Source organism: Balaenoptera physalus (assembly GCF_965194825.1).
Source record: "Balaenoptera physalus genome assembly, chromosome: 1".
Taxonomy (NCBI): Eukaryota; Metazoa; Chordata; class Mammalia; order Artiodactyla; family Balaenopteridae; genus Balaenoptera; species Balaenoptera physalus.
Window position 1 is genome coordinate 180,076,897 of NC_138882.1, and position 21,503 is coordinate 180,098,399.

Sequence of the window (21,503 nt, forward strand, 5' to 3'; positions counted from 1 at the left end):
ATTGTTTATGGTTTCCTTTGCTGTGCAAAAACTTATAAGTTTTATTAGATCCCATTTGTTAATTTTTGCTTTTATTTCTATTGCCTTTAGTGGACTGACCTAAGAAAACATTGGTACGGTTTATGTCAGAAAATGTTTTGCTTGTGTTCTCTTCTAGCAGTTTTGTGATGTTGTGTCTTATATTTAAGTCTTTAAGCCATTTTGAGTTTATTTTTGTGTATGGTATGAGGGTGTGTTCTAACTTCATTGATTTGCATGCAGCTGTTCAACTTTCCAACACCACTCTTGCTGAAGAGACTGTCTTTTCTCCATTGTATATTCTTGTCCCCTTTGTTGAAGATTAACTGACCATAGGTGTGTGAGTTTATTTCTGGGCTCTCTATTCTGTTCCATTCATCCATATATCTGTTTTTTGTTCCAATACCACACTGTTTTGATTACTGTAGCTTTGTAGTGTTGTCTGAAGTCTGGAGGGTTATGCCTCCTGCTTTGTTCTTTTTCCTCAGGGTTGCTTTGGCACTTCTGGGTCTTTTATGGTTCCATATAAATTTTAGGATTATTTGTTTTAGTTATGTGAAAAGTGTCATGGGTCGTTTGATAGGGATCAAACTAAGTCTGTAGATCGCTTTGGGTAGTATGGCCATGTAATAGTATCTTTTAATATTCATTTATTCTTAATAGCAATTTGAAAAACATTTTTCCATATTATGATTTTTTGCCCTGGGTAAATTTAATCTTTGATTGTTTTATCAGAATGAATTGGAGAATTGACCTGACATTTTGTATAGCTAACTTGTTTCACTTTATTTTATTGTGCAAATTTTTTTCCTAAAGTTAAAAATATGTGTCCATTTTGATGCTTTGCTTTAGTAGAATATCAAAATAATTTATTCTAAAGCATGTGAAATAAGAATATGAATTTATAAAGCCTTGTTGGTGAGAAATTTGCTTGTAAGAACTCTTCATTTCTGGTTATTAGTTTTCTAAAGTAGATGTTTAGATAGCATTCTGACTTTTATCCTTTGAAAAATTGCCCTGATGAGATTTATAAATGCTGTAACATTTCATGGTAAACCTCATGCCCTTATAAATGTAATTTTCACTCCAAATTGGAAACAAAGTTTTTCAAGGAAATCATAAAGCTATTTAAAAAGCAGGGAAGAAATTAAATACAATTAATTTCAGTTTTAAACTTTGGTCACATTTTAGCATATTCGTGTCTCTTACTAGCCTGTAAGCTTTTGACTGTAGTTAGTTCTCCGTGAGTCCATTTTATTTCAACTTTGGGAACAGGTAGCTGAGACTTTAGGCATTTATGTCTGTTTTAGATAGACATAATGGATTCTAGGGTTAGATTACCAGGGAGTAGACTTTCTTCAGAGCCTCTGACTGATTGATAGAATTCCAGGAAAATCTAATGTCATTTGGAGACCACTTTCATTTCTCCCTGGGTAGAGTTTTTAACTCTGGTAGAATTCAGGGGATCTAAGAACTTGGGTAAAATAGCTAACTGACTGTTGAACTATATTAGAAAATAAAAATGATAGGAAAAAAAAGAAACACCTGCATGCTTTCTTTTAAGATCTTTGTGTATCTTCTTACAGATCTTTTTAATATGACATGTATACTTGTGAGTATATTACATATATGCACACATATGTAGATGTAGATACACATATAGAAATATGTATACATGTGCATGTGCATGTACATGTATATTTAGATGTACTTTTTTAAAAACAAAAATGAGATTATGCTCTATAAGTAACTTTTTTTGGTTCAGGTTTATTGAGGTATAATTTACCTAAAGTAAAATTCACCTTTTTTAGTATACAGTTCTGTTAGTTTTGACAAGCACAAAGAGATATGTAATCTGCACTACAGTCATGATACAGAACAGTTATGTCATCCCCCCAGAATCTCCCTGTGCCCCTTTCGTAGTTATCCTCTTCCCTTGTAATCATTTATTTCTTTTTAGTTCCTTTTACAAAATATCATATAAATGGCATCATACAGTATGTAGTTTCTAGTCTGGCGTTTTTCATTTAGCATAGTTTTTCCTTTAAGATTTTTAGTTTTAGGTATGTTTCAAGAATCTTTTATCAAATGGATGAAAATATTCATGTCGTTTTTTCTAGGAATTTCATTTGTTCAATTTTGAAATTTTAAGCCTTTAGTCAGTCTGGCACTTACTTTAGTATAAAGTGAGACAGATACTTCCATATTTAAAAAATTAGCTACTTTGGCAATATTTATTAAGATTGAGTTACTAATACTCTTACTAAATTGATTTCCTCACAGGTAACACAAGTAGCAAGACAGCCGGGACCCCCGACCCCTTCCCCTTACTCAGCACATGAAATAAACAAGGGGCATCCAAATCTTGCGGCAACGCCCCCGGGACATGCATCGTCCCCTGGACTCTCTCAAGTAAGAAGAACCTTTTTTTTTCCTAAAAGAAATTTCCATGTCAGAGCTGACTTTCTATTTTTCTTTTTTAAAAAAATTATTTATTTATTAATTTATTATTTATTTTTGGTTGCATTGGGTCTTTGTTGCTGTGCACGGGCTTTCTCTAGTTGCGGTGAGCGTGGGCTACTCTTCGTTGCGATGCACAGGCTTCTCATTGCGGTGGCTTCTCTTGTTGTGGAGCATGGGCTCTAGGTGCGTGGGCTTCCGTAGTTGTGGCTCACGAGCTCTAGAGTACAGGCTCAGTAGTTGTGGTACACGGGCTTAGTTGCTCCGTGGCACGTGGGATCTTCCCGGACCAGGGCTCGAACCCGTGTCCCCTGCATTGGCAGGCAGGTTCTTAACCACTGTGCCACCAGGGAAACCCGAATTTCTATTTTTCTAAAGCAAACTTTTAAGCAAACATACAACATTACTTGAAGAGTAATTTCTATTTTCTCTCATACATTTTTTTAGACATACCTCCCATGATAGTGACTACTAATAGTTTTACACATTTCATTTATGGAGTCATTCAAAATAAACTGTCAGTGATATTTAGTTTTCCTTTTTGTTGTTTTAGAAATTAGAGTATGACTCTATGAAGTTCATTAAAAATCTCATAAAGCACTTGTTTGCCTTTCAATGTGTAATCTGTTAGTCTCCCTTTTTGCTTTTTGGTGGAGTGTTGGTGGTTATTTTCTACTTTCGTAAAAGATATGGCTGTCTTTCCCTCTTAGTATTGATAATTTTAGAGGGCTTTTTTGTTTGTTTGGTTTTTATAAGTAGATTATTGGAATTTGTTAGGCTTAAAATTTTGTTGAACTGTTAAAGAATAGTGAACTCCTTAGTTTATTTCCAAGTAACAGGCACAGGAGACACCGAAACTGTTTTAAGAAGATGTTGCTGTGGGTCCCCTGCATTTTAAGCCATTTCCAAGAAATCTTTCAGCTTGTACCAACTCACCATTACATGCTTATTTGGTCTTCCTTGTGGTTAAGAGTGGGGTAGAGTTAAGAAGTCTCTTACTGGAATGTAGAGAGAGTCAAGCCAATAACCTTGAACCAAGCTGTTTGAGATTGTCAGTATTTACACGTACGAAACATTCCTTTTAATAATGAAAATTAATATTACAACATTATTTTCAATTTGGGCTTTTATATTTTAGGTCTTTAAGAGCTTGAATAATAAGAGGAAGAATTACTGAAAATAATGCTAAAAGCTGGTGATTATAAGTTAAGGGTTGATTAATGATAGTTTAAACTATAGAATGTTTGGAGAAGAAAATGTACAACTTGCCAAAGCATGATTGAAATAGCGCTATTCAGGAATATGTAAATTAATTTGGGCTTAGTACTATACTTAAACTCGGTCTAAATCATTCTTGTTTAACTTTGAGTTTTAAAAGTAAAATATGTCAAAATGAATTCTTAATTGTTTAGGATGAGTTTCTAGTGTTGGTTTTCATGGCACTGAACAGAACCACCCACGCTATTAATCAGGTATGTTGGTCTGAGTCTCAGGAGGAAAGAAAAACTGTAGTAAGTTGAATAGGGAAAGTTTAATATAAAGGATTATTAAATATAATAGGGGATTGGAGTACTGAGGGATTGGCTAATAAGAAAGAAAACTCTAAATGATATAAAAATTACAAATATAAGGAGTAGCTGCTTCTCCTTGGGCCAAGATGGAGTCCCCATGGAAGAGCCTTCTTCTCCACCCTGTTACCAGAGAATGCATGGCTGTGGCATACCTTATAGTAGAGAAGTCATTGTGGTGTCATACCAGTGGAACGTGCTAGAAATCCTTCTTCTGGAATTTGCTGGAAGTTCATCTTACGGAGTGTTGAGGAAAGCTGGCTTCTGTAGCACCGGTTCCTTTAGCAAAGAGCTGCTGCAGTGCACAATGGCTAGAGGCTCCTTATAGCATCTCTGCCACAGGCACTTCAGGTAACCTTGAATCTGCTGGATCACGGGTCGCATGTGGTAGAGCAGCTTGTGTTACAGCCTAAACTTACTGCAGAGCCTCCTTCTGTCCTTTCCCTCAATCAAAATTGGAAACCTCCCAGATGACTTTGTAGGTAGGTCGAGGTGTATCACACTCAAATGTAATGTATGTTCTCTCCAAAATCTAAAAAAGGCCTGTCCAACCTTGTGCCTCTTTATTTCACGCTACTGTTAGGAGACTGCTCCCCCCACCTTGGGCTGAGATCTGGCATGATGTGGTTCTCTGAATGGTAGAGAAGTTGCTGTGGTGCCACATCAGTGGAACTTACTAGAAATCCACCCTCTGGAACTTTCCAGAATTCTGCCTTCTAAGGTGCTGAGGGAAAACTCTTCACAGGGCTGTTTCTTCTAGGAGGCACTCTGCTGCAAAATGGCTTGAGAGGGTACCAGGGGTAGCTGTTAGTTACTGGGTACTGCTGGCTGCTGCACATTGCAGCAGAATCCTGACACTGAAGAAGCTGCGCCCTCTAGAGCAGCTGGGCACTGGGGAAGTCAGGTTCTGGAGAAGCTGTCTGTTCTGCAGGAGCCTGCTCTGCATGCCTAGAGGAACCAGGAAGCAAAACCCTTTCCTCCTGCAATATCTTCACAGTGCCCTCTACTGACAAAGCTTTACATTGTGCCAGATCCATTTTCACTGTACTGGCAGACAAGTTGAATTTTGAGCTGAAAGGCAAGCAGTCGATAACTGGCACATAAGGGGAATAGCTTAGTTTTCCATTTCAAATTTTTACGGTTTCCAGTTGTGATTTGACCCCAGCAGTTGGCCCAAAGCCCTTAAGTGTTCTGAAAGACGGTGCTGCTTGCAAATGCATAGTTTGCATTTAAGAAAGGATGATCTAGCAGTGGTCTCACTTGTCGAGCCCACAAATGCCTTTCTGTATGCCATTTTATTAGTTTCTTTTAGAAGTCAGAGTACATGAATTCCAGGGAGAAGGGTCACCAAATATTATCTTGCTACCCTTTGTGGTCTGTTTTGTTATCTTGCTAATCTGATGGATGAACCCAGTATCTCACATCTGATTTATTACCCCCCTTTTATCCCCTGCCTTTCAGACAGAGACAGCCTTATATGGATTCATTTGTCTCCTAACAATATCTTAACATCTGTTTACAGAGTGAGGAAGTTTTTCTAAATTGGCATACCTGGAAAAATGGGGAGTTCTGTGGGAAACTCAGTCTCCTTAGGTTTATGTATATTTTAAAATTAATTAATTAATTAATTTTTGGCTGTGTTGGGTCTTTGTTGCTGCGCGCGGGCTTTCTCTAGTTGCAGCGAGTGGGGGCTACTCTTTGTTCTGATGTGCAGGCTTCTCATTGTGGTGGCTTCTCTTGTTGCGGAGCACGGCCTCTGGGTGCATGGGCTTCGGTAGTTGTGGCATGCGGGCTCAGTAGTTGTGGCTCGCGGGCTCTGGAGTGCAGGCTCAGTAGCTGTGGCGCACAGCCTTAGTTGCTCCGCGGCATGTGGGATCTTCCTGGGCCAGGGCTCAAACCTGTGTCCCCTGCGTTGACAGGCAGATTCTTAACCACTGCGCCACCAGGGAAGTCTCTCCTTAGGTTTAATAGTTGACATGTTTGTAGATCATTATGGAAAGTAGAACCTTCAAAATAGAGGGAAAAGAATTATAGGCTTGGAGTCAAAACAGACTCCAGGTTCTGGGACTTGGTCTGTCACTTTCTGGCTATATGATGTTGGGTAAATTATTTGATATCTCTAGAACTTGGTTTCTTCTTCTGCTATATAGGAGAGAATTAGAATTTTACCACTCTTTAAGAGGACTGTTATGAAGACTATATAGAATTCTGCCTCAGAACAGGACATGCTAATGCTTTCAATAAGTGACATTTGTTATTTTCGTGCCTGACTTGGTTCTCTTCAGGATATTATGTGTGTGTGTGTGTGTGTGTGTGTGTGTGTGTGTGTGTGTGTGTGTGTCTAATTTGGCTACCTGTCTGGTATTAGTGTGAAATTTAGAAGCTCTCTCCAGGAGTTTGAGATGTCTTCCAGGTCTTTGCTTATCCCTTCCAGGATAAAAGTAGAGGCCAGGCTTGGTCATTTTCTGTTGGAAATAGTGTGGTTTATTCTTACACACAGAACTATTAGATTCAAATCAACTGCAGAAAAGATTAAAGAAACTTCTTTAACCACATGTCCTTTTTTTTTTTAAATAAATTTATTTATTTATTCATGTATTGGCTGCGTTGAGTCCTCGTTGCTGTGTGCTGGCTTTCTCTAGTTGCGGCGAGCAGGGGCTACTCTTACTTGCGGTGCGCACGCTTCTCATTGCTATGGCTTCTCTTGTTGCAGAGCACGGGCTCTAGGCGTGCGGGCTTTAGTAGTTGTGGCACTCAGGCTCAGTAGTTGTGGCTTGCGGGCTTTAGAGCACAGGCTCAGTAGTTGTGGCGCGCGGGCTTAGTTGCTCCATGGCATGTGGGATCTTCCCGGACCAGGGCTTGAACCCATGTCCCCTGCATTGGCAGGCGGATTCTTAACCTCTGTGCCACCAGGCAAGTCCCATGAAAACATTATGAATTCTATATTTTATACTTAAAATTAAGCAAACTTTGCATTGTTTCATTTTGTGTTTTGTAAAAAATATCGGAAGTTTGTTACTTGAATTATCTTAAATTACTTAAGCAAAACATAAGTGTTTCATGCTTGTTGCTTGATTGTTGGTACACATTTGTTTTAACTCAGTTAATTTTCTCATAATGGAGCTAAATTACAAAATAAGGAGTCCAAACTGGCACTGATTATCAGGTTCAGTGTCTAGTCCTTTTCTTTTTTCTCTTGGTATCCCTGTCTAAACTCTTAAGCTATGTTCACAGTAATCATTGAGAAGACATGCTCAGAATAATGCCAAAGAAGTGGAGTGGTACATGTTTTCCACCCACTGTTCCTGTTCATTTGGTTCCTCTCTTTTTCTGAGAGATCAACTTGGTCATGTTAAGTAGTGGACTGAGATGGTGATGGTATGTGATCCACTGGTTAGATTCTTTATTGTCTCTGGAAATGCTAAGCAAAGGACTTCTTCACTGAGGAGTAGTGATTGATCATGGTACTTATTTTAACATTACTATTTTCATTATTACAAAAGAATATGATTAAACAACTCATGGTTCCTGCAATCTTTTTACTTTATCCAACTTCCAGACTTCATTTTCCTTTCAGAGGTCTTGTTTTACTAAGGAAAAATACTCACTATTGCCTCACAGTTGTTGATTGATGGATTGTTTCAGACTTTGCAAACTGCTTTATCTTTCTTATTAAGTTGAACAGTGATTTTACTTACTGCAAGCAAGTTTTTATACTTTTTTTGATTTTTAAAAAGTCTTTCATGAAGAAAATAAATTGAGTTTGGCAACTCTGACAGTCAGCGTTGCTAACCAGGATAAGTAGAGAAAGCTTTGAAAATGTTTTTCACATTTCATTGTTGAAACAGATGAATGTTGACATTCCTTAAAAAAAGAAAGCAAAGCAAAATTTATTGTTTTTTATACTAGCCTTCTCCCCCATGGAACATATTATGGCTGTCTAAAGCAGTCTTTGAAGTGACTGGTGTTTGGAAGCTGCATTCATGGCACATGAAGATTTGATGTAGCCTCCAGAAACTGCAGTACTGACTGCATTTAGTTGGTCCTGTTGCCAAATCTTCTGTTTTGTTTTCTTCAGTTGATAATATATGTACGTACTTAAAAATTTATACCTATCGAAAATGTCATCAGCAAATACTGTCATTAAGCAGTTTACAAATTAACATACCTTTACAAATGTCATTAGTATAAAAGTAAGGCTTATAAAAATTTAAATCATTTATACCTGTGGTTTCATCTAATATATGCTAAATAATTGTGGTAAACTCTTTTCTCTGATTCTTGAGATTTATCTTAATGTGGTCATATTTGATAGAGAATTTTAGCTCTTTTGTCTTTTTTATTAACAAAAACAGTTGCAACCATATTTATAAAGTAGGACTTCACCAGATGTTTTCCAAATTTCATCTTTAATGCAGTCTTATAGCTTACCATGAAATATGCCTAAAGGCATATTTGTTTGATTATGCTTCTCTTTGCATTGCATGTAACTAGAAAAAATTCCCAGTGATTTTCTTTCAAGATATTTGTGGTTAGTTTTTAAGTTTTGTTGCAAGAATGATAGTTAAGTGCAACTATTATTCAGACTTTCCGTACCCTAAACACCAAGTTTCAGATTCTGTTTGGGAAATCTATAAGACTAGAACCTATATTTTGAAATATCTAAGTGTGAAGAGTGAAAGTTTTAAAAATGAATTCTACATTAATTCAACACAGTTTTAAAAACCAAAGATGGGACTTCCCTGGTGGCACAGTGGTTAAGAATCCGCCTGACAATGCAGGGGCACGGGTTCGATCCCTGGTCCGGGAAGATCTCACATGCCACGAAGCAGCTAAGCCCGTGTGCCACAACTAATGAGCCTGTACTCTAGAGCCTGCGGGCCACAACTACTGAGCCCGAGTGCCACAACTACTGAAGCCTGCATGCCTAGAGCCCATGGTCTGCCACAAGAGAAGCCACCGCAGTGAGAAACCCGTGCACTGCAATGAAGAGTTGCCCCTGCTTGCCGCAACTAGAGAAAGCCCATGTGCAGCAACGAAGACCCAAGGCAGCCAAAAATTAATTAATTAATCAATAAGTTAATTAATTAAAAAAGAAAAAGAAAGAATTTTCTAAGAACCAATCTGTAAGAACTGAGTGATTTCACAAGCATTTTTTTCATTGTCTTTGGTGTAAGCTCAGTTTTTTGTTGATGATGTTGTTTATTTTCATCTCAGTTCTGTCAGGGGGAAAAAGGTTTAGGATTTTATCTGTTTCACGTTTAAGGAGTTATTTCCTCTGGACACATCCTGGCAGGTGCTTCTTGATTTCTCTAGCTACCACTCATCTGTTTTAATAGGTAGTGCAAAACCTCTTCCAGAGTTTCCCTTGCAGGTTTACCTCTTTACTTCACTTACTTCCCGTAGTTTTAGAAGAGAAACTCATTTCAGCTCCACCAATCTGTTTTTTACTTAGCTGTGACATTATTTTTTCAGATTTTTATGGTTTTGAAAATTGCAGCCTCAGTTCACCTACAGAAATTAGCATGTGCCAGTAAATCAGGGGATGGGAAATAGAACAGAGAATTAAGAAATGGAGTGGTTTGACTGTTCAGTTCAGAGTGCTTGTGATTTTTCCTGCAAAAATTTATATTCCACTTGTCTTAGTTAGCTCAGGCTACCAAAACAAAATACCGTAGACTGAGTGGCTTAAACAACAGACATTTCTCACATTTTTGGATGCTAGGAAGTCCAAGATCAGGTGCTGGCTGACTGATTTGGTTCCTGGTGAGAACTTCCTTCTTGGATTGCAGAAAGCTGCCTTGCCTCCTTACTATGTCCTCATACGGCAGGGGGTGGGGGGAGAGAGAGAGAGAGAGAGACAAGCAAGCTCTCTGATGTCTCTTACAAAGGCACTAATTCCATCATGAGGGCCCCACCCCCATGACCTCATCTAAATCTAATTGTCTCCAGAAGTCACCATCTCCAAATACCATCACATTGTGGGGTTAGGGCTTCAATTTATGAATTTTTTGCAGGGGGCGAGGGAGGCACCTCCATCCATAGCACCATTTATGTGATTCAGAGAGCTATGGGGGAAGTGGGCAGATAGGACTACTGGGAGAAAGGTCAGCAGAGGGGATAAGTACCATAGACGTGTAGAATAGTGTCCCGAGCTTAATCAGGCATATAGGTAAATGTTCTTTTTTTTTTTTAATTAATTAATTAATTTTTGGCTGTGTTGGGTCTTCGTTTCTGTGCGAGGGCTTTCTCTAGTTGCGGTGAGCGGGGGCCACTCTTCATTGCGGTGCGCAGGCGTCTCACTGTCGTGGCCTCTCTTGTTGCGTAGCACAGGCTCCAGACGCGCAGGCTCAGTAGTTGTGGCTCACGGGCCCAGTTGCTCCGTGGCATGTGGGATCTTCCCAGACCAGGGCTCGAACCCGTGTCCCCTGCATTTGCAGGCAGATTCTCAACCACTGTGCCACCAGGGGAGCCTCTAGGTAAATGTTCTTATCCAGGTTAATTGAGGGGGGGAGTTCAATTTGCATGGATGTGGGAGAAGGGAGAGGATGAGCTTAATACAGGCTTATTTGTTTTTTATCAGTGATCAAATGAGAAAGTTTACTTGAAGTATAAGAAAGCTAGCATCTTTGGGACTTCCCTGACGGTCCAGCGGTTAGGACTACACACTTTCAGTGTTGAGGGCTGGGGTTCAATCCCCGGTCAGGGAACTAAGATCCCACAAACCTCACAGCACGCCTCCCCACCCGCCCCCCGCCCCCAAAAAAAGAAAGAAAGCTAGCATCTTTATAGAACTAAGAGTCTTGAATTTCAGTGACTCCATACTCAGTGAAAAGCAGACAACACACATATCATGTATAATAGCTTTGTGGTAGGTCATTTTAAATTCTGTCAAAGAAGAGTTAAGGAGCAGTTGTTATATTTAAAGCAAGTAGAATTGATTAACTATGAACAAAGAAGATTATAGATTGATTGTTAAGAAAATAAAGTGTTCTAATTTACTTACCAAACTAACAAACTTTTTCCTTAATGCATATATTAATTTACTGTCCTTTTTTTCTCAAATTTCCAGTGATGCTGATAATTAAGTAATAGGAAGAGCTAGATCTGATTGTAAAGTTTTCATTGGTTGATGAACCCTCGTTTTTTTCGTCTCTGAGGAATGATAAACTCTCAAGCTACCTGAATTCTCTCACTCTTGTATGGTATCTTTACTGTCTGCCAAGTGTTTTGTTCCATAGGTACCTAAGTAGGTGATATGTAGAAGAAAGAATTTATGTTGCCAATATTTTGTTGTATTTCACCAGCAAAATAAATCTCCTTTTTAGTTTCCTGTCAGTGATACTCCATTTTCAGGTACTACGCTATATTACTCAAGACTGTTTATTACCTCAAATTTTATTACTCCTCATCACCATTAAAATTGCCCATCTTCTTTTACAGTTTAGTTCCAAAATTTTGACCTGCCTGTTTAGTATAGTTGACAACATGACAGCCTAATTAGCTTAGCAGTACAGCTGTTAAAGTATTGTCAGGAAAAAAAGAAACGGCACTATTTCAAATAGAGGGGATCTAATACATGAATTTGTTAAACTAGCTGATTGATTCTCAAAGGGACACTGAAGTAATCCAGAGATTAATAACTACAGGAAGCAGCTAACGTCTCTAGAGCTGAGGGAATGAAAGAGGAGACATGGTGGTGTTGTGAGAACCTAGGAGCTTAGAGAAGTGTCCTTTAGGGCAGCGGTCCCGAACGTTTTTGGCACTAGGGACCAGTTTCGTGGAAGACAGTTGTTTATGGACCCGTGTGGGTGGGGGGGAGGGGGGTGGTTCAGGTGGTAATGCAAGCGATGGAGAGCGGCAGATGCAGCTTCCCTTGCTCGCAGCTCACTTCCTGCTGTGTGGCCGGTTCCTAAGAAGCAGCGGACTGGTACCAGTCTGTGGCCCAGGTGTTGGGGACCCCTGTTTTAGGGGACTGTTGGTCAGACTTGTGAGAAGGGAGTTTTACTGCAGGTTGGCTGTCAGAAACTCAGTAGGTGAGAGAGCAAGGCGAGGCTAGTACTTTGAATATCAGGTGTGCACGCCTGTCTGCTGCTGGATCTCTGGCTTTCAGAGACTAGAGATCTGAATGGAGTTGGTGTCTGGAGCCATACTAACAGGAGGTGAAAGCACCCTTCTACTTACAGGGTGGATTAGAGCTGAAAGACAATAGGTAAGTAATGGGCACAAATAATGGTAAAGGGTTATGTCGTTACCTTAATAATAAAGAATAAGCTAGGACCATAAATCCCATGAATTTAAAGGGAAAAGTAAATGTGGTAAAACAACATTGTTGGTAACTGTAATAATAATGACATTAAATTCCTCTATTAAATAGTCACTCAGTTTGTCAAAACTGAAATCTAGGTATATGCATTTAAACATGACAGAGATTAAAAACAAAAGCAGGAAAACATTAAAAGGAAAATGCTAATAAAAAGAAAGCAGGTATAAGCAGCCTTAGAAGTCAACATAGAATGCAAGGCAAAAAACTATATGGGAGAGAGATAATTCCTACAATATAAAACTTTAATTTCTAGAAGATGTAACTTTACAAATTCTTATATACTTAATAATTGGTTCAGAATATATATGAAGCAAATGTAAATGTTGAAATTGACAAATTCATAATCAGTGTGGGAGATTGACATCTCAGAAAAATGGAAAGATTAGTTAGTAACCATATAGATCATGGGTTGGCAGACTATGACCCAAGGGCCAAATCTGACCCCTCTCCTGTTTTTGGTAAGTTTTACTAGAATACATCCATACTAATTTATTTATGAATTCTGCTTTTGTGCTACAATTGACAAGTTGAATAGTTGCTACAGATTTTATGCCCTACAAAGCCTAAGATATTTTCTGTCTGGACCTTTACAGAATAAATTTGCCACCCCCTGATGTACATTAGCAAACTAGAAAGACCAGATAGTAAATATTTTGGGGCCAGATGACCTTTTGCTGCTGCTGCTGCTTTTTTAACCCTTTAAAAATGTAAAACCCTTTCTTAGGTGCTAAGGGCCATCCTTTGCCAATCCCTGATACAGATAAATGACACAGATAATAAACTTGTTTTTATATAAATATATATTAGCACAAGAATGTATATATAGTTCAAATATATGTATGAAAGAGAAATTTTGTACACAACCAACCAAGATAAAAATAATTGAGGATATCAGTGATTTGAACATCATAATTATCAAACTTTAAAAAAAATAGAGAAGGTGTTTTACCAATTCAAGTTAGAGAAACTATTACAAAGGCTATGAATAATTTGAATGAAATAATAATTCATAAATCTGTTTTAATTTAATTTTTTCTCATTCAGTTAAGACTATGCTTTTTTTTTCAGCTAATCAAGGAGTATTTATAAAATTTAATCATGTTAGGCTACAGAGAAAAATGTTACATTCCAATCATATTTATATTTTTTTCTAAATATACTTCTATAGAATTTAGAGCTTAACAACAAAAGAAAGACAAAATCTAAATTATGTTTAAGTTGAAACTCTACAGAATATAACTGCTGTTTTTTAAAAAGCTTATCAGATTTATAATTTATTTTAGTTGAACATAATTATTCATAATGTGAATACATATAATTATTCATAATATTTTTCATAATCTTAAACATAATGTTGGAGTAAAAATAATAACAAAATCAGTTTATTTGGAAATTTTAAAAACTATTGACTTAAAGATAAAATAAAAATAGAAAACATTATCTTTAGAACTGAATGACAAACAGCACTTTGTATCAGAATTTGTGCGATGTGCATAAAGTGTTACTTAGAGGAAAATGTGTAGACTTAAAGGCATATATTAGAAGATAGGAAAAGTTGAAAATAACCAGTGATCTCAATGGAAGACTGTACCGATGAAAAATTAATCAATCTAAGAAAGAAACGGGAAATTTTATTTGAGCCAAATTTCAGGATTACAACCCGGGAACAGCATCTCAGAAGGCTCTGAGAACTGTTCCACCTGTTAGAAGTCAAGGGACAGTTAGTTATATGTTTTTTGAGACAGAGGGCTGGCTGTACATCAAATGCCCTATTACTGACAGTTTAAATAATCCAGATCATCATCGTGATGGGTCATGTGACCCCTTACAAGATCAAGAAGGAATGCTGTCTCTTAAGGTGTTGTCTTGTTGATGCTAAGAGAATGTTGCTCTTTATGGCTGATGGGAAAGGTTTGGTGATGCAGATACACCAATGCACAGTGAGGGGAAGAGAGGAGGCCAAAGGGCAGAGAAGATTTTTTGTTTAAATTTCTCGTCTTGCCATAAAAATATGACTTTTATTTCACAGCTGTTATGTTGTAATTTAAGGATTGTAGGTTTTATTTTCATATGCATACGTAGTGTACCTCGTTCTGATGTTGTTGACTGTAAACACTAGCTATAAATTGCCACACTGCTTTATCTGTTTTAACACCAGGAATCAAGAGCTTTTATATAGTAGTAACTAACTCTCCTTATAGTATTTCTAGTTCTGAATGGCCAACTTGTGTCTACTGTCATTCAGAATATGCTCCTTTTGATAACAGCAAACTTGATGATGGTGTCAGGAAATTCGTGTGTGTGTGTGTGTATGTGTGTGTGTGTGTGTCTGTAAAACATTTGCATGTCATTAGTGATTAGTGATGTTGAGGATCTTTTCATGTGCTTATTGGCAATTTGTATGTATTCTTTGGAGAAAATGTCTGAATCCTTTGCCCTTTTTTTTTTTAAATTTATTTTATTTTTGGCTGTGTTGGGTCTTCGTTGCTGTGCGCGGGCTTTCTCTAGTTGTGGCGAGCGGGGGCTTCTCTTGTTGTGGAGCACAGGCTCTAGGCGCTCAGGCTTCAGTAGTTGTGGCACACGGGCTTAGTTGCTCCGTGGCATGTGGGATCTTCCCAGACCAGGGCTCGAACCCTTGTCCCCTGCATTGGCAGGCGGATTCTTAACCACTGCGCCACCAGGGAAGCCCCGCTCATTTTTCAATTGGATTGTGTTTTTTTGCTGTTGAGTAGTAGGAATTCTTTATACATTCTGGATCTCAATTCCTTATCAGATACATGATTTGCAAATATTTTCTCTCATCAGTTGCCTTTTCACTCTGTTGATAGTGTCCTTTGCACAAAAGTTTTTAATTTTGAAGAAGTCTAATTTATCTGTTTTTTCTCTTGTCTGTGTCTTTGATGACATATCCAAGAAACCATCGCCAAATCAGCAGTTACTTCTTTACACTAAATGCAGTGTAGACTATCGCATTTCTTCTTAGCTTTTAAAATTTTACACACATGGAGATTTTCTCCTTTCAGGAAATAGTAGCATGTTTAGAGAAAAATGTATTGAGTTATCAGGAGGACAGGCATGTTTGGAAGGAACGATGGAAATACTTACTAGTAGGTGACCAACAGCTGCCAATAATAATCCCACTGGAGTGAGAAAAATCACTGAAAGTCCAGCTGCCATGTTCAAAAAGACACTGAAAAATTCCAAGGGCTGTTAAGGGTTCAAAGAGTGTATCAAGGTTCACTTTGGGAGTTAGAGAAGTTGAATACAAAAATGATGACTCAGAAGCCAGCTGGCTTATTTACATAACCAGTTGGCAACATTTAAGAAGGGAGGGAAGTAGCAAAAGGACAGGCAGCTGGCCAACAGGCAAAGAAATAAGTATCAAGGACCTGGAAGGCATTATTCTACTGTCTTCTCCTTGATTTTGAGTGATTGTCTCTTAACTTCAGCAGCAATGAAATTAGGAAGTATAAAACCAAAGGAGGAAAAAACACTGTTGAAGTGCATATTAGAAAAGGGGACTATAAAACTTTGTATAACTTATAGAGAAGATGAAAGCTATCAAAAAGCTGGATGCATACAAAAGGCATCCTTCACTAAATCTTTGTGTTCTGCATAGTTTGAATTACTCCAAAAAACCTTAAGGAATATAGGTTTCTTGAAGAATGACCATCCCTAGAGGGTCTTTGAAAAAGACAGTCTCGCACTAGAAGCTATTGCTGTAACAAGCTCTAAAAGTAGATCTAATGCTGTAGGAATCAGATGGACAGTTTCTCCTAAAAAATATCAACTCTTGAGTAGATAAGGGACAGTGAGTGTAGGAGGATCTTGACCGTTGGAAACATTTAGAAATAATTTAAACTAAAAGCTGTCCTTCCTAATATAACTTGAACTATAACAGTGTGAACTAGTATTTATTGTGTACTCCTATTATCAGATTATGTATTTGAGGATAATAAATATCGTGATGGTAGATTGTCTTATAGGTTAGAGTTTTCAGAGCATTTCTCAGTTACTTCACTGTACCTATTTTATCATTACAATAACCCTGTAGATAGATATGATTATCTCCATTTTGTAGATTGGGAATGTTGAGTGTGAAAAGTGAAATGATTTGCTTCAGATACCACAGGTAGCAGTGTTGCAGGAAGGGGGACCCCTTCCAGGGCCCCAGAGTGGGCTCTTGTCTAACGTTCGGAAATGAATTGTCCGAGGAGGCACATGTGCTGACAAAGCAAGGGACTTATTGGAAACGGGCGCCTGGGTGGAGAGCAGCAGGGTAAGGGAACCCAGGAGAACTGCTCTGCCACGTGGCTCACAGTCTCAGGTTTTATGGCAATGGGGTTAGTTTCCAGGTTGTCTCTGGCCAGTTATCTTGCTTGGCCCATAGTGTGACTCAGGGTCCTTCCTGGTGCTGTGCGCATCTCTCAGCCAAGATGGATTCCAGTGAGAAGGACTCTGGGAGGTTGGTTGTCTGCTCCCTCTTTTGCCCCCTCCTGAATTCTCCCAGTTAGTTTTCAGCTGCAGCACCATGTTCCTTATCAGGACCTCCTGTTATGAGACAACTCAGGCAGGTGGGCCTGGCCAAGGCAGGTGGTTTCCGTCAGCAGTTCCCTAACAGCACCATTTGTAAAGGATTGAGTCTAGATCTCCAGGTCCCAGCTCTTGACATTCTTCCTAGCTTTCTCATAATTCATTGTAGTACTTTATTTCAGGTTCGTTTTAGACAAAATAGGCTTTAATAATTTTGGGAATACAACCACCACTTATAACATTGTTTTTATGAAATAGTATGATGTGATTTTTTTTTTAAACATTCAACATGAAACATCTTTGGGGAACATAAATTTGCAAAATTGGGCTTTATAAAAATTCAGCCACACAATATTTAAACTTCTGGTTCTTAAATGTAGAGACACATGTCTAAATCTGAAATTCAAGAATTAGTGGGAGAGGGACTTCCCTGGTGGCGCAGTGGTTAAGAATCCACCTGCTGATGCAGGGGACACGGGTTCAAGCCCTGGTCCGGGAAGACCCCACATGCCGCGGAGCAACTAAGCCTGTGAGCCACAACTACTGAGCCTACATTCTAGAGCCCGTGAGCCACAACTACTGAGCCTGCATTCTAGAGCCCGTGAGCCACAACTACTGAAGCCCGCGCGCCTAGAGCCTGTGCTCTGCAGCAAAGAGAAGCCACCGCAATGAGAAGCGCTGCAACGAAGAGTAGCCCCCGCTCGCCACAACTGGAGAAAGCCCGCGCGCAGCAACGAAGACCCATTGCAGCCAAAAAAAAAAAAAAAAAAAAAAAACCAAAGAACTAGGGGAGGAGGAAGTGGTCGTAACGGGAGCAGCAGGACCTAGAGTGAAGATTATGTACAGTGTGACAAATGAGAGGAATGGGAACTCTAGCTGGGGATGTTTTAGATGAGAAGTACAAGAAGAAACTGTCAGGAAACCAGAGAGTAAATAAAAGTGAGGCTAATGGGGGGAGGAAAGTAGGAGAAATGATAGTGGTAGTTAGCAGTAGAAGGTACAGGAGATATGATGAGTAGCAGATAATTGACTTTGGAAGCAGAGAACCAGCAGTGCACAGAGTATAGAATACCTTTGGTACCTGGGAATTCAGTGAACCAGGCACTGAATTCTCCTTTAGGCAGGTCAGTACTTTTAGCCCAGTAGCCTTGGGAGAACTGGCACTAGGGTTGGGGAGAGAACTGGCTTTTATTATGCTGTGTAGGGAAGAGCTGAGCTTTGAATAGTATAGTTACTATTGTGGGAACACAAGTAGCATGTCAGATCTAGGTATATTGTGAAAGCCATCCTATCATATGAGCCCATCGTTGTCTTGTGAAAGGCAAAAAACCATAGCATTTAAATGTCGAACTAAGTGTAAAGAATATAGAAATGGTGGTAAACTTAGTACAGTATTTTTCTGTACTAAGATAACGTCACTGCTTAGAAATGGAAAAGTGATCAGTGGCTCTCAATCCTCGCTGCCACTAGCATCTTCTGATGCCTGAGTCCCATTCTCCAGAGGTTCTCTAATTGCTTGGGATGAGGCCTAGGTAATTCTGATGTTGAGAACAGAGCTGTGGAACAGGGAATACCCACTGCCTAAGTGAGACTTCGTAGGTCTTCTTTGCTGAAAGTGCTTTTCAGTGAAAGGAGCGGAAAGCCTCCCCATTTTTTAGACCACATACAAACATAATGAATTTCTTAACTTAGGGAAAGTGGCTCTGGTGATTGAGAAGCCGTTTCTATCTAGTATCTACAGGGGACTGTTAACTTTTTACACATAATATACTTTACATTACAGTCTGTACTCAAATAGTTTTTACTATATTGATAATATATACCAGTTAATTTTGAGGATTGAATCAAATTCTCTCCTGACAGGTGTTGTATAATTGACCATTCTAATACAAGCTGAGTATGAGCAGGGGCTTTTGGCTTCAGTAGATCAAATCTTTCAGATTTAAAGCTGCAGTACAGTGTTTTTCAATTTTTTTAAGACAGTAAGAATTTATTCCCCCATGTACAATGCCTGAATGTAAGTAACTATCTAAATCTTTGGGGATGGAAATGGCTCTAAATGAAATTTTCTAAAAGTGTAACTTTGTGGCTGTTTGCAGTGCTTTATTTGGGTAAACAGAAGTTTTTTTCTGGCTGGTGCTCTTAACTGTTTTGTATAATTCAGTAGAGGTTTATTTTACCGGTACAAGCTTAACTAAACAAGAGCCAAATACTCTATTGTTACATCCTCCGAGAGCTTGTTCTAAGGAAGGCTTATATTGAGGAGGGGTCTGTGAATCTTTTCTCAATGGTACTGTTATCATGAATTAAATAATTAAGATTGAATTCCAAAGCCAGAAAAAGTCTTTTGTGGATATTGTGGCAGGGATTTAGATTTTTAAAAACCAGTTGAGTACTATATTGATATAGAATTTATTGCCTTTTCTGGCAGGTGATCTCATTTTCTGGTCTGAATTTTATCATAATGTAATCCACAAATAAACTTTTTTTTTAAAGAAAAAGTTTATTTGGTTGCGCTGGGTATTAGTTGCAGCAGGTGGGCTCTTTAGTTGTGGCTCGCAGGCTCCTTAGTTGTGGCATGTGAACTCTTAGTTGCGGCATGCATGTGGGATCTAGTTCCCTGACCAGGGATCGAACCCAGGCCTCCTGCATTGGGAGAACGGAGTCTGAACCATTGCGCCACCAGGGAAGTCCCCACAAATAAGCTTTTTTATAGAGTCATGGTGGTGGTTAGGTACAAAGAAATACTGTCCCTGGTATTTAAAGAAATGTAATGTGAGATGTTAAGGTTCATTTTTGTATTAAATATTTCATTTTACAGAGTATGATGTGAAATCAGTTTACTTGTCAAAATTGTCTGATTTTAAAATTCTATTTATTATGGTAAATATTTCTAGAGTTGGACTGAAGAAAGAGTGGCCTGGCAAGTACAGGTATTGAGATGGGTGATGAGTGACATTAAAGTGCACTCCAGCTTGTATAGGGTACTGCTCATTAAATATCTGTTTTTGAGGTAACAAAGAGTAAGAGTAATTGGATGGTCCTAATGCGGAATAAAACACATATTATGACTTAATGAATGGTTGAGTTGCCTAAAACATTCATTTAAAAAAGTCCAAAGCCACAATTAAGTAAGAGCAGTATTTGTGTTAGATAACATTTAAAATACAGCCCTTTTAATTTTCTAGCAGCCGTGTTTCTGGGGCTGAAAAGAGATTCCTTTCAGAAATGAATAATGTCTCTCCGGGAGTACGTCTTGAAGAGGCCTTGAGAACAGCCCAACAATTGAACTGTGATAAAGTACCAAAAAAGATTTTCTATTGATCTACCTTAAAACAGAGATTGATCACATAGTCTGGGCTTTTTTTTTTTTTCTTTTTTTTGAGGAAGAGTTCCACTCCCACATCCAAATTACAAGCCGTGGAAAAGAATTCTTAGTTTGCTAGAGTATAAAGGCTGCATTATCGAAAGTGAAGTTTCTTTTTTTTTTTTTTTTTAATATTTGTTTATTTATTTATTTTTGGCTGTGTTGGGTCTTCGTTTCTGTGCGAGGGCTTTCTCTAGTTGTGGCAAGCGGGGGCCACTCTTCATCGCCGTGCTTGGGCCTCTCACTATCGCGGCCTCTCTTGTTGCGGAGCGCAGGCTCCAGACGCGCAGGCTCAGTAATTGTGGCTCACGGGCCCAGCTGCTCCGCGGCATGTGGGATCTTCCCAGACCAGGGCTCGAACCCGTGTCCCCTGCATTGGCAGGCGGACTCTCAACCACTGCCCCACCAGGGAAGCCCGTGAAGTTTCTTTTTAAAAACAGAGACCTGGCTGTGAATCCCAGTTCTACCAGTTATTAATTATGAGATCTTGGATAAGTTAAACCTTCCAAGTGGAATTTTGCCATCTAAGTGGAAATAACAATACCTACATCACAGGATGGTATGAGGATTAAATCAAATAACAGATGCAAAGGCCCTGGCACATGCTGGATGCTTAATAAATGTCCATTGCTTTTCCTATGCTACAGTAGCTTTGTAATATTTACCTTTTTAAAAAAATGTATTTATTTTTGGCTGTGTTGGGTCTTCGTTGCTGCACGCAGGCTTCCTCTAGTTGCGGTGAGCGGGGGCTACTCTTTGTTGCGGTGCGCGGACTTCTCATTGCGGTGGCTTCTCTTGTTGCGGAGCACAGGCTCTAGGCATGTGGGCTTCAGTAGTTGTGGCACGCGGGCTCAGTAGTTGTGGTGTGCAGGCTCAGTAGTTGTGGTGCACGGGCTTAGTTGCTCTGCGGCATGTGGGATCTTCCCGGACCAGGGCTTGAACCTGTGTCCCCTGCCTTGCCAGGCAGATTCTTAACCACTGCGCCACCAGGGAAGTTCTAACATTTTTTTTTTTTAAAGTTGGGAATTAATTTTAGGTAATGAATTCTTATCTACCCTGGCATTGTATTTCAGTATCATACATTTCTGGGACTTATTCTAAAATCTTTAATACCAGTTTACAGCTGTATTCATCATTACTGAAATCCCGGCCTTGTTACATAGGTATTTTAACATTATCACTTAATGTTGTTAGATTTTTATTAGTTTGACTGTCACTGTATTTATTACCC

General features: G+C 38.9%; 1 protein-coding gene across 24 annotated transcripts in view; it reads left to right on the forward strand.

Annotated features, from left to right (window-relative positions):
• Positions 1–21,503, forward strand: part of EIF4G3 (eukaryotic translation initiation factor 4 gamma 3) — a 367,587-nt gene that overhangs the window by 118,061 nt on the left and 228,023 nt on the right. For 20 of the 24 annotated variants that reach the window (XM_082448361.1, XM_082448380.1, XM_082448372.1 and 17 more), the window contains exon 3: positions 2,302–2,430. The exons of 3 other annotated variants lie outside the window; for them this stretch is intronic. In XM_082448361.1, coding sequence (XP_082304487.1) covers positions 2,302–2,430 — 129 coding nt within the window. Of the gene's footprint in view, positions 1–2,301; positions 2,431–11,902; positions 12,259–21,503 lie in introns of those variants that run through there. One more of the 24 variants, XM_082448377.1, reaches the window with a different exon arrangement.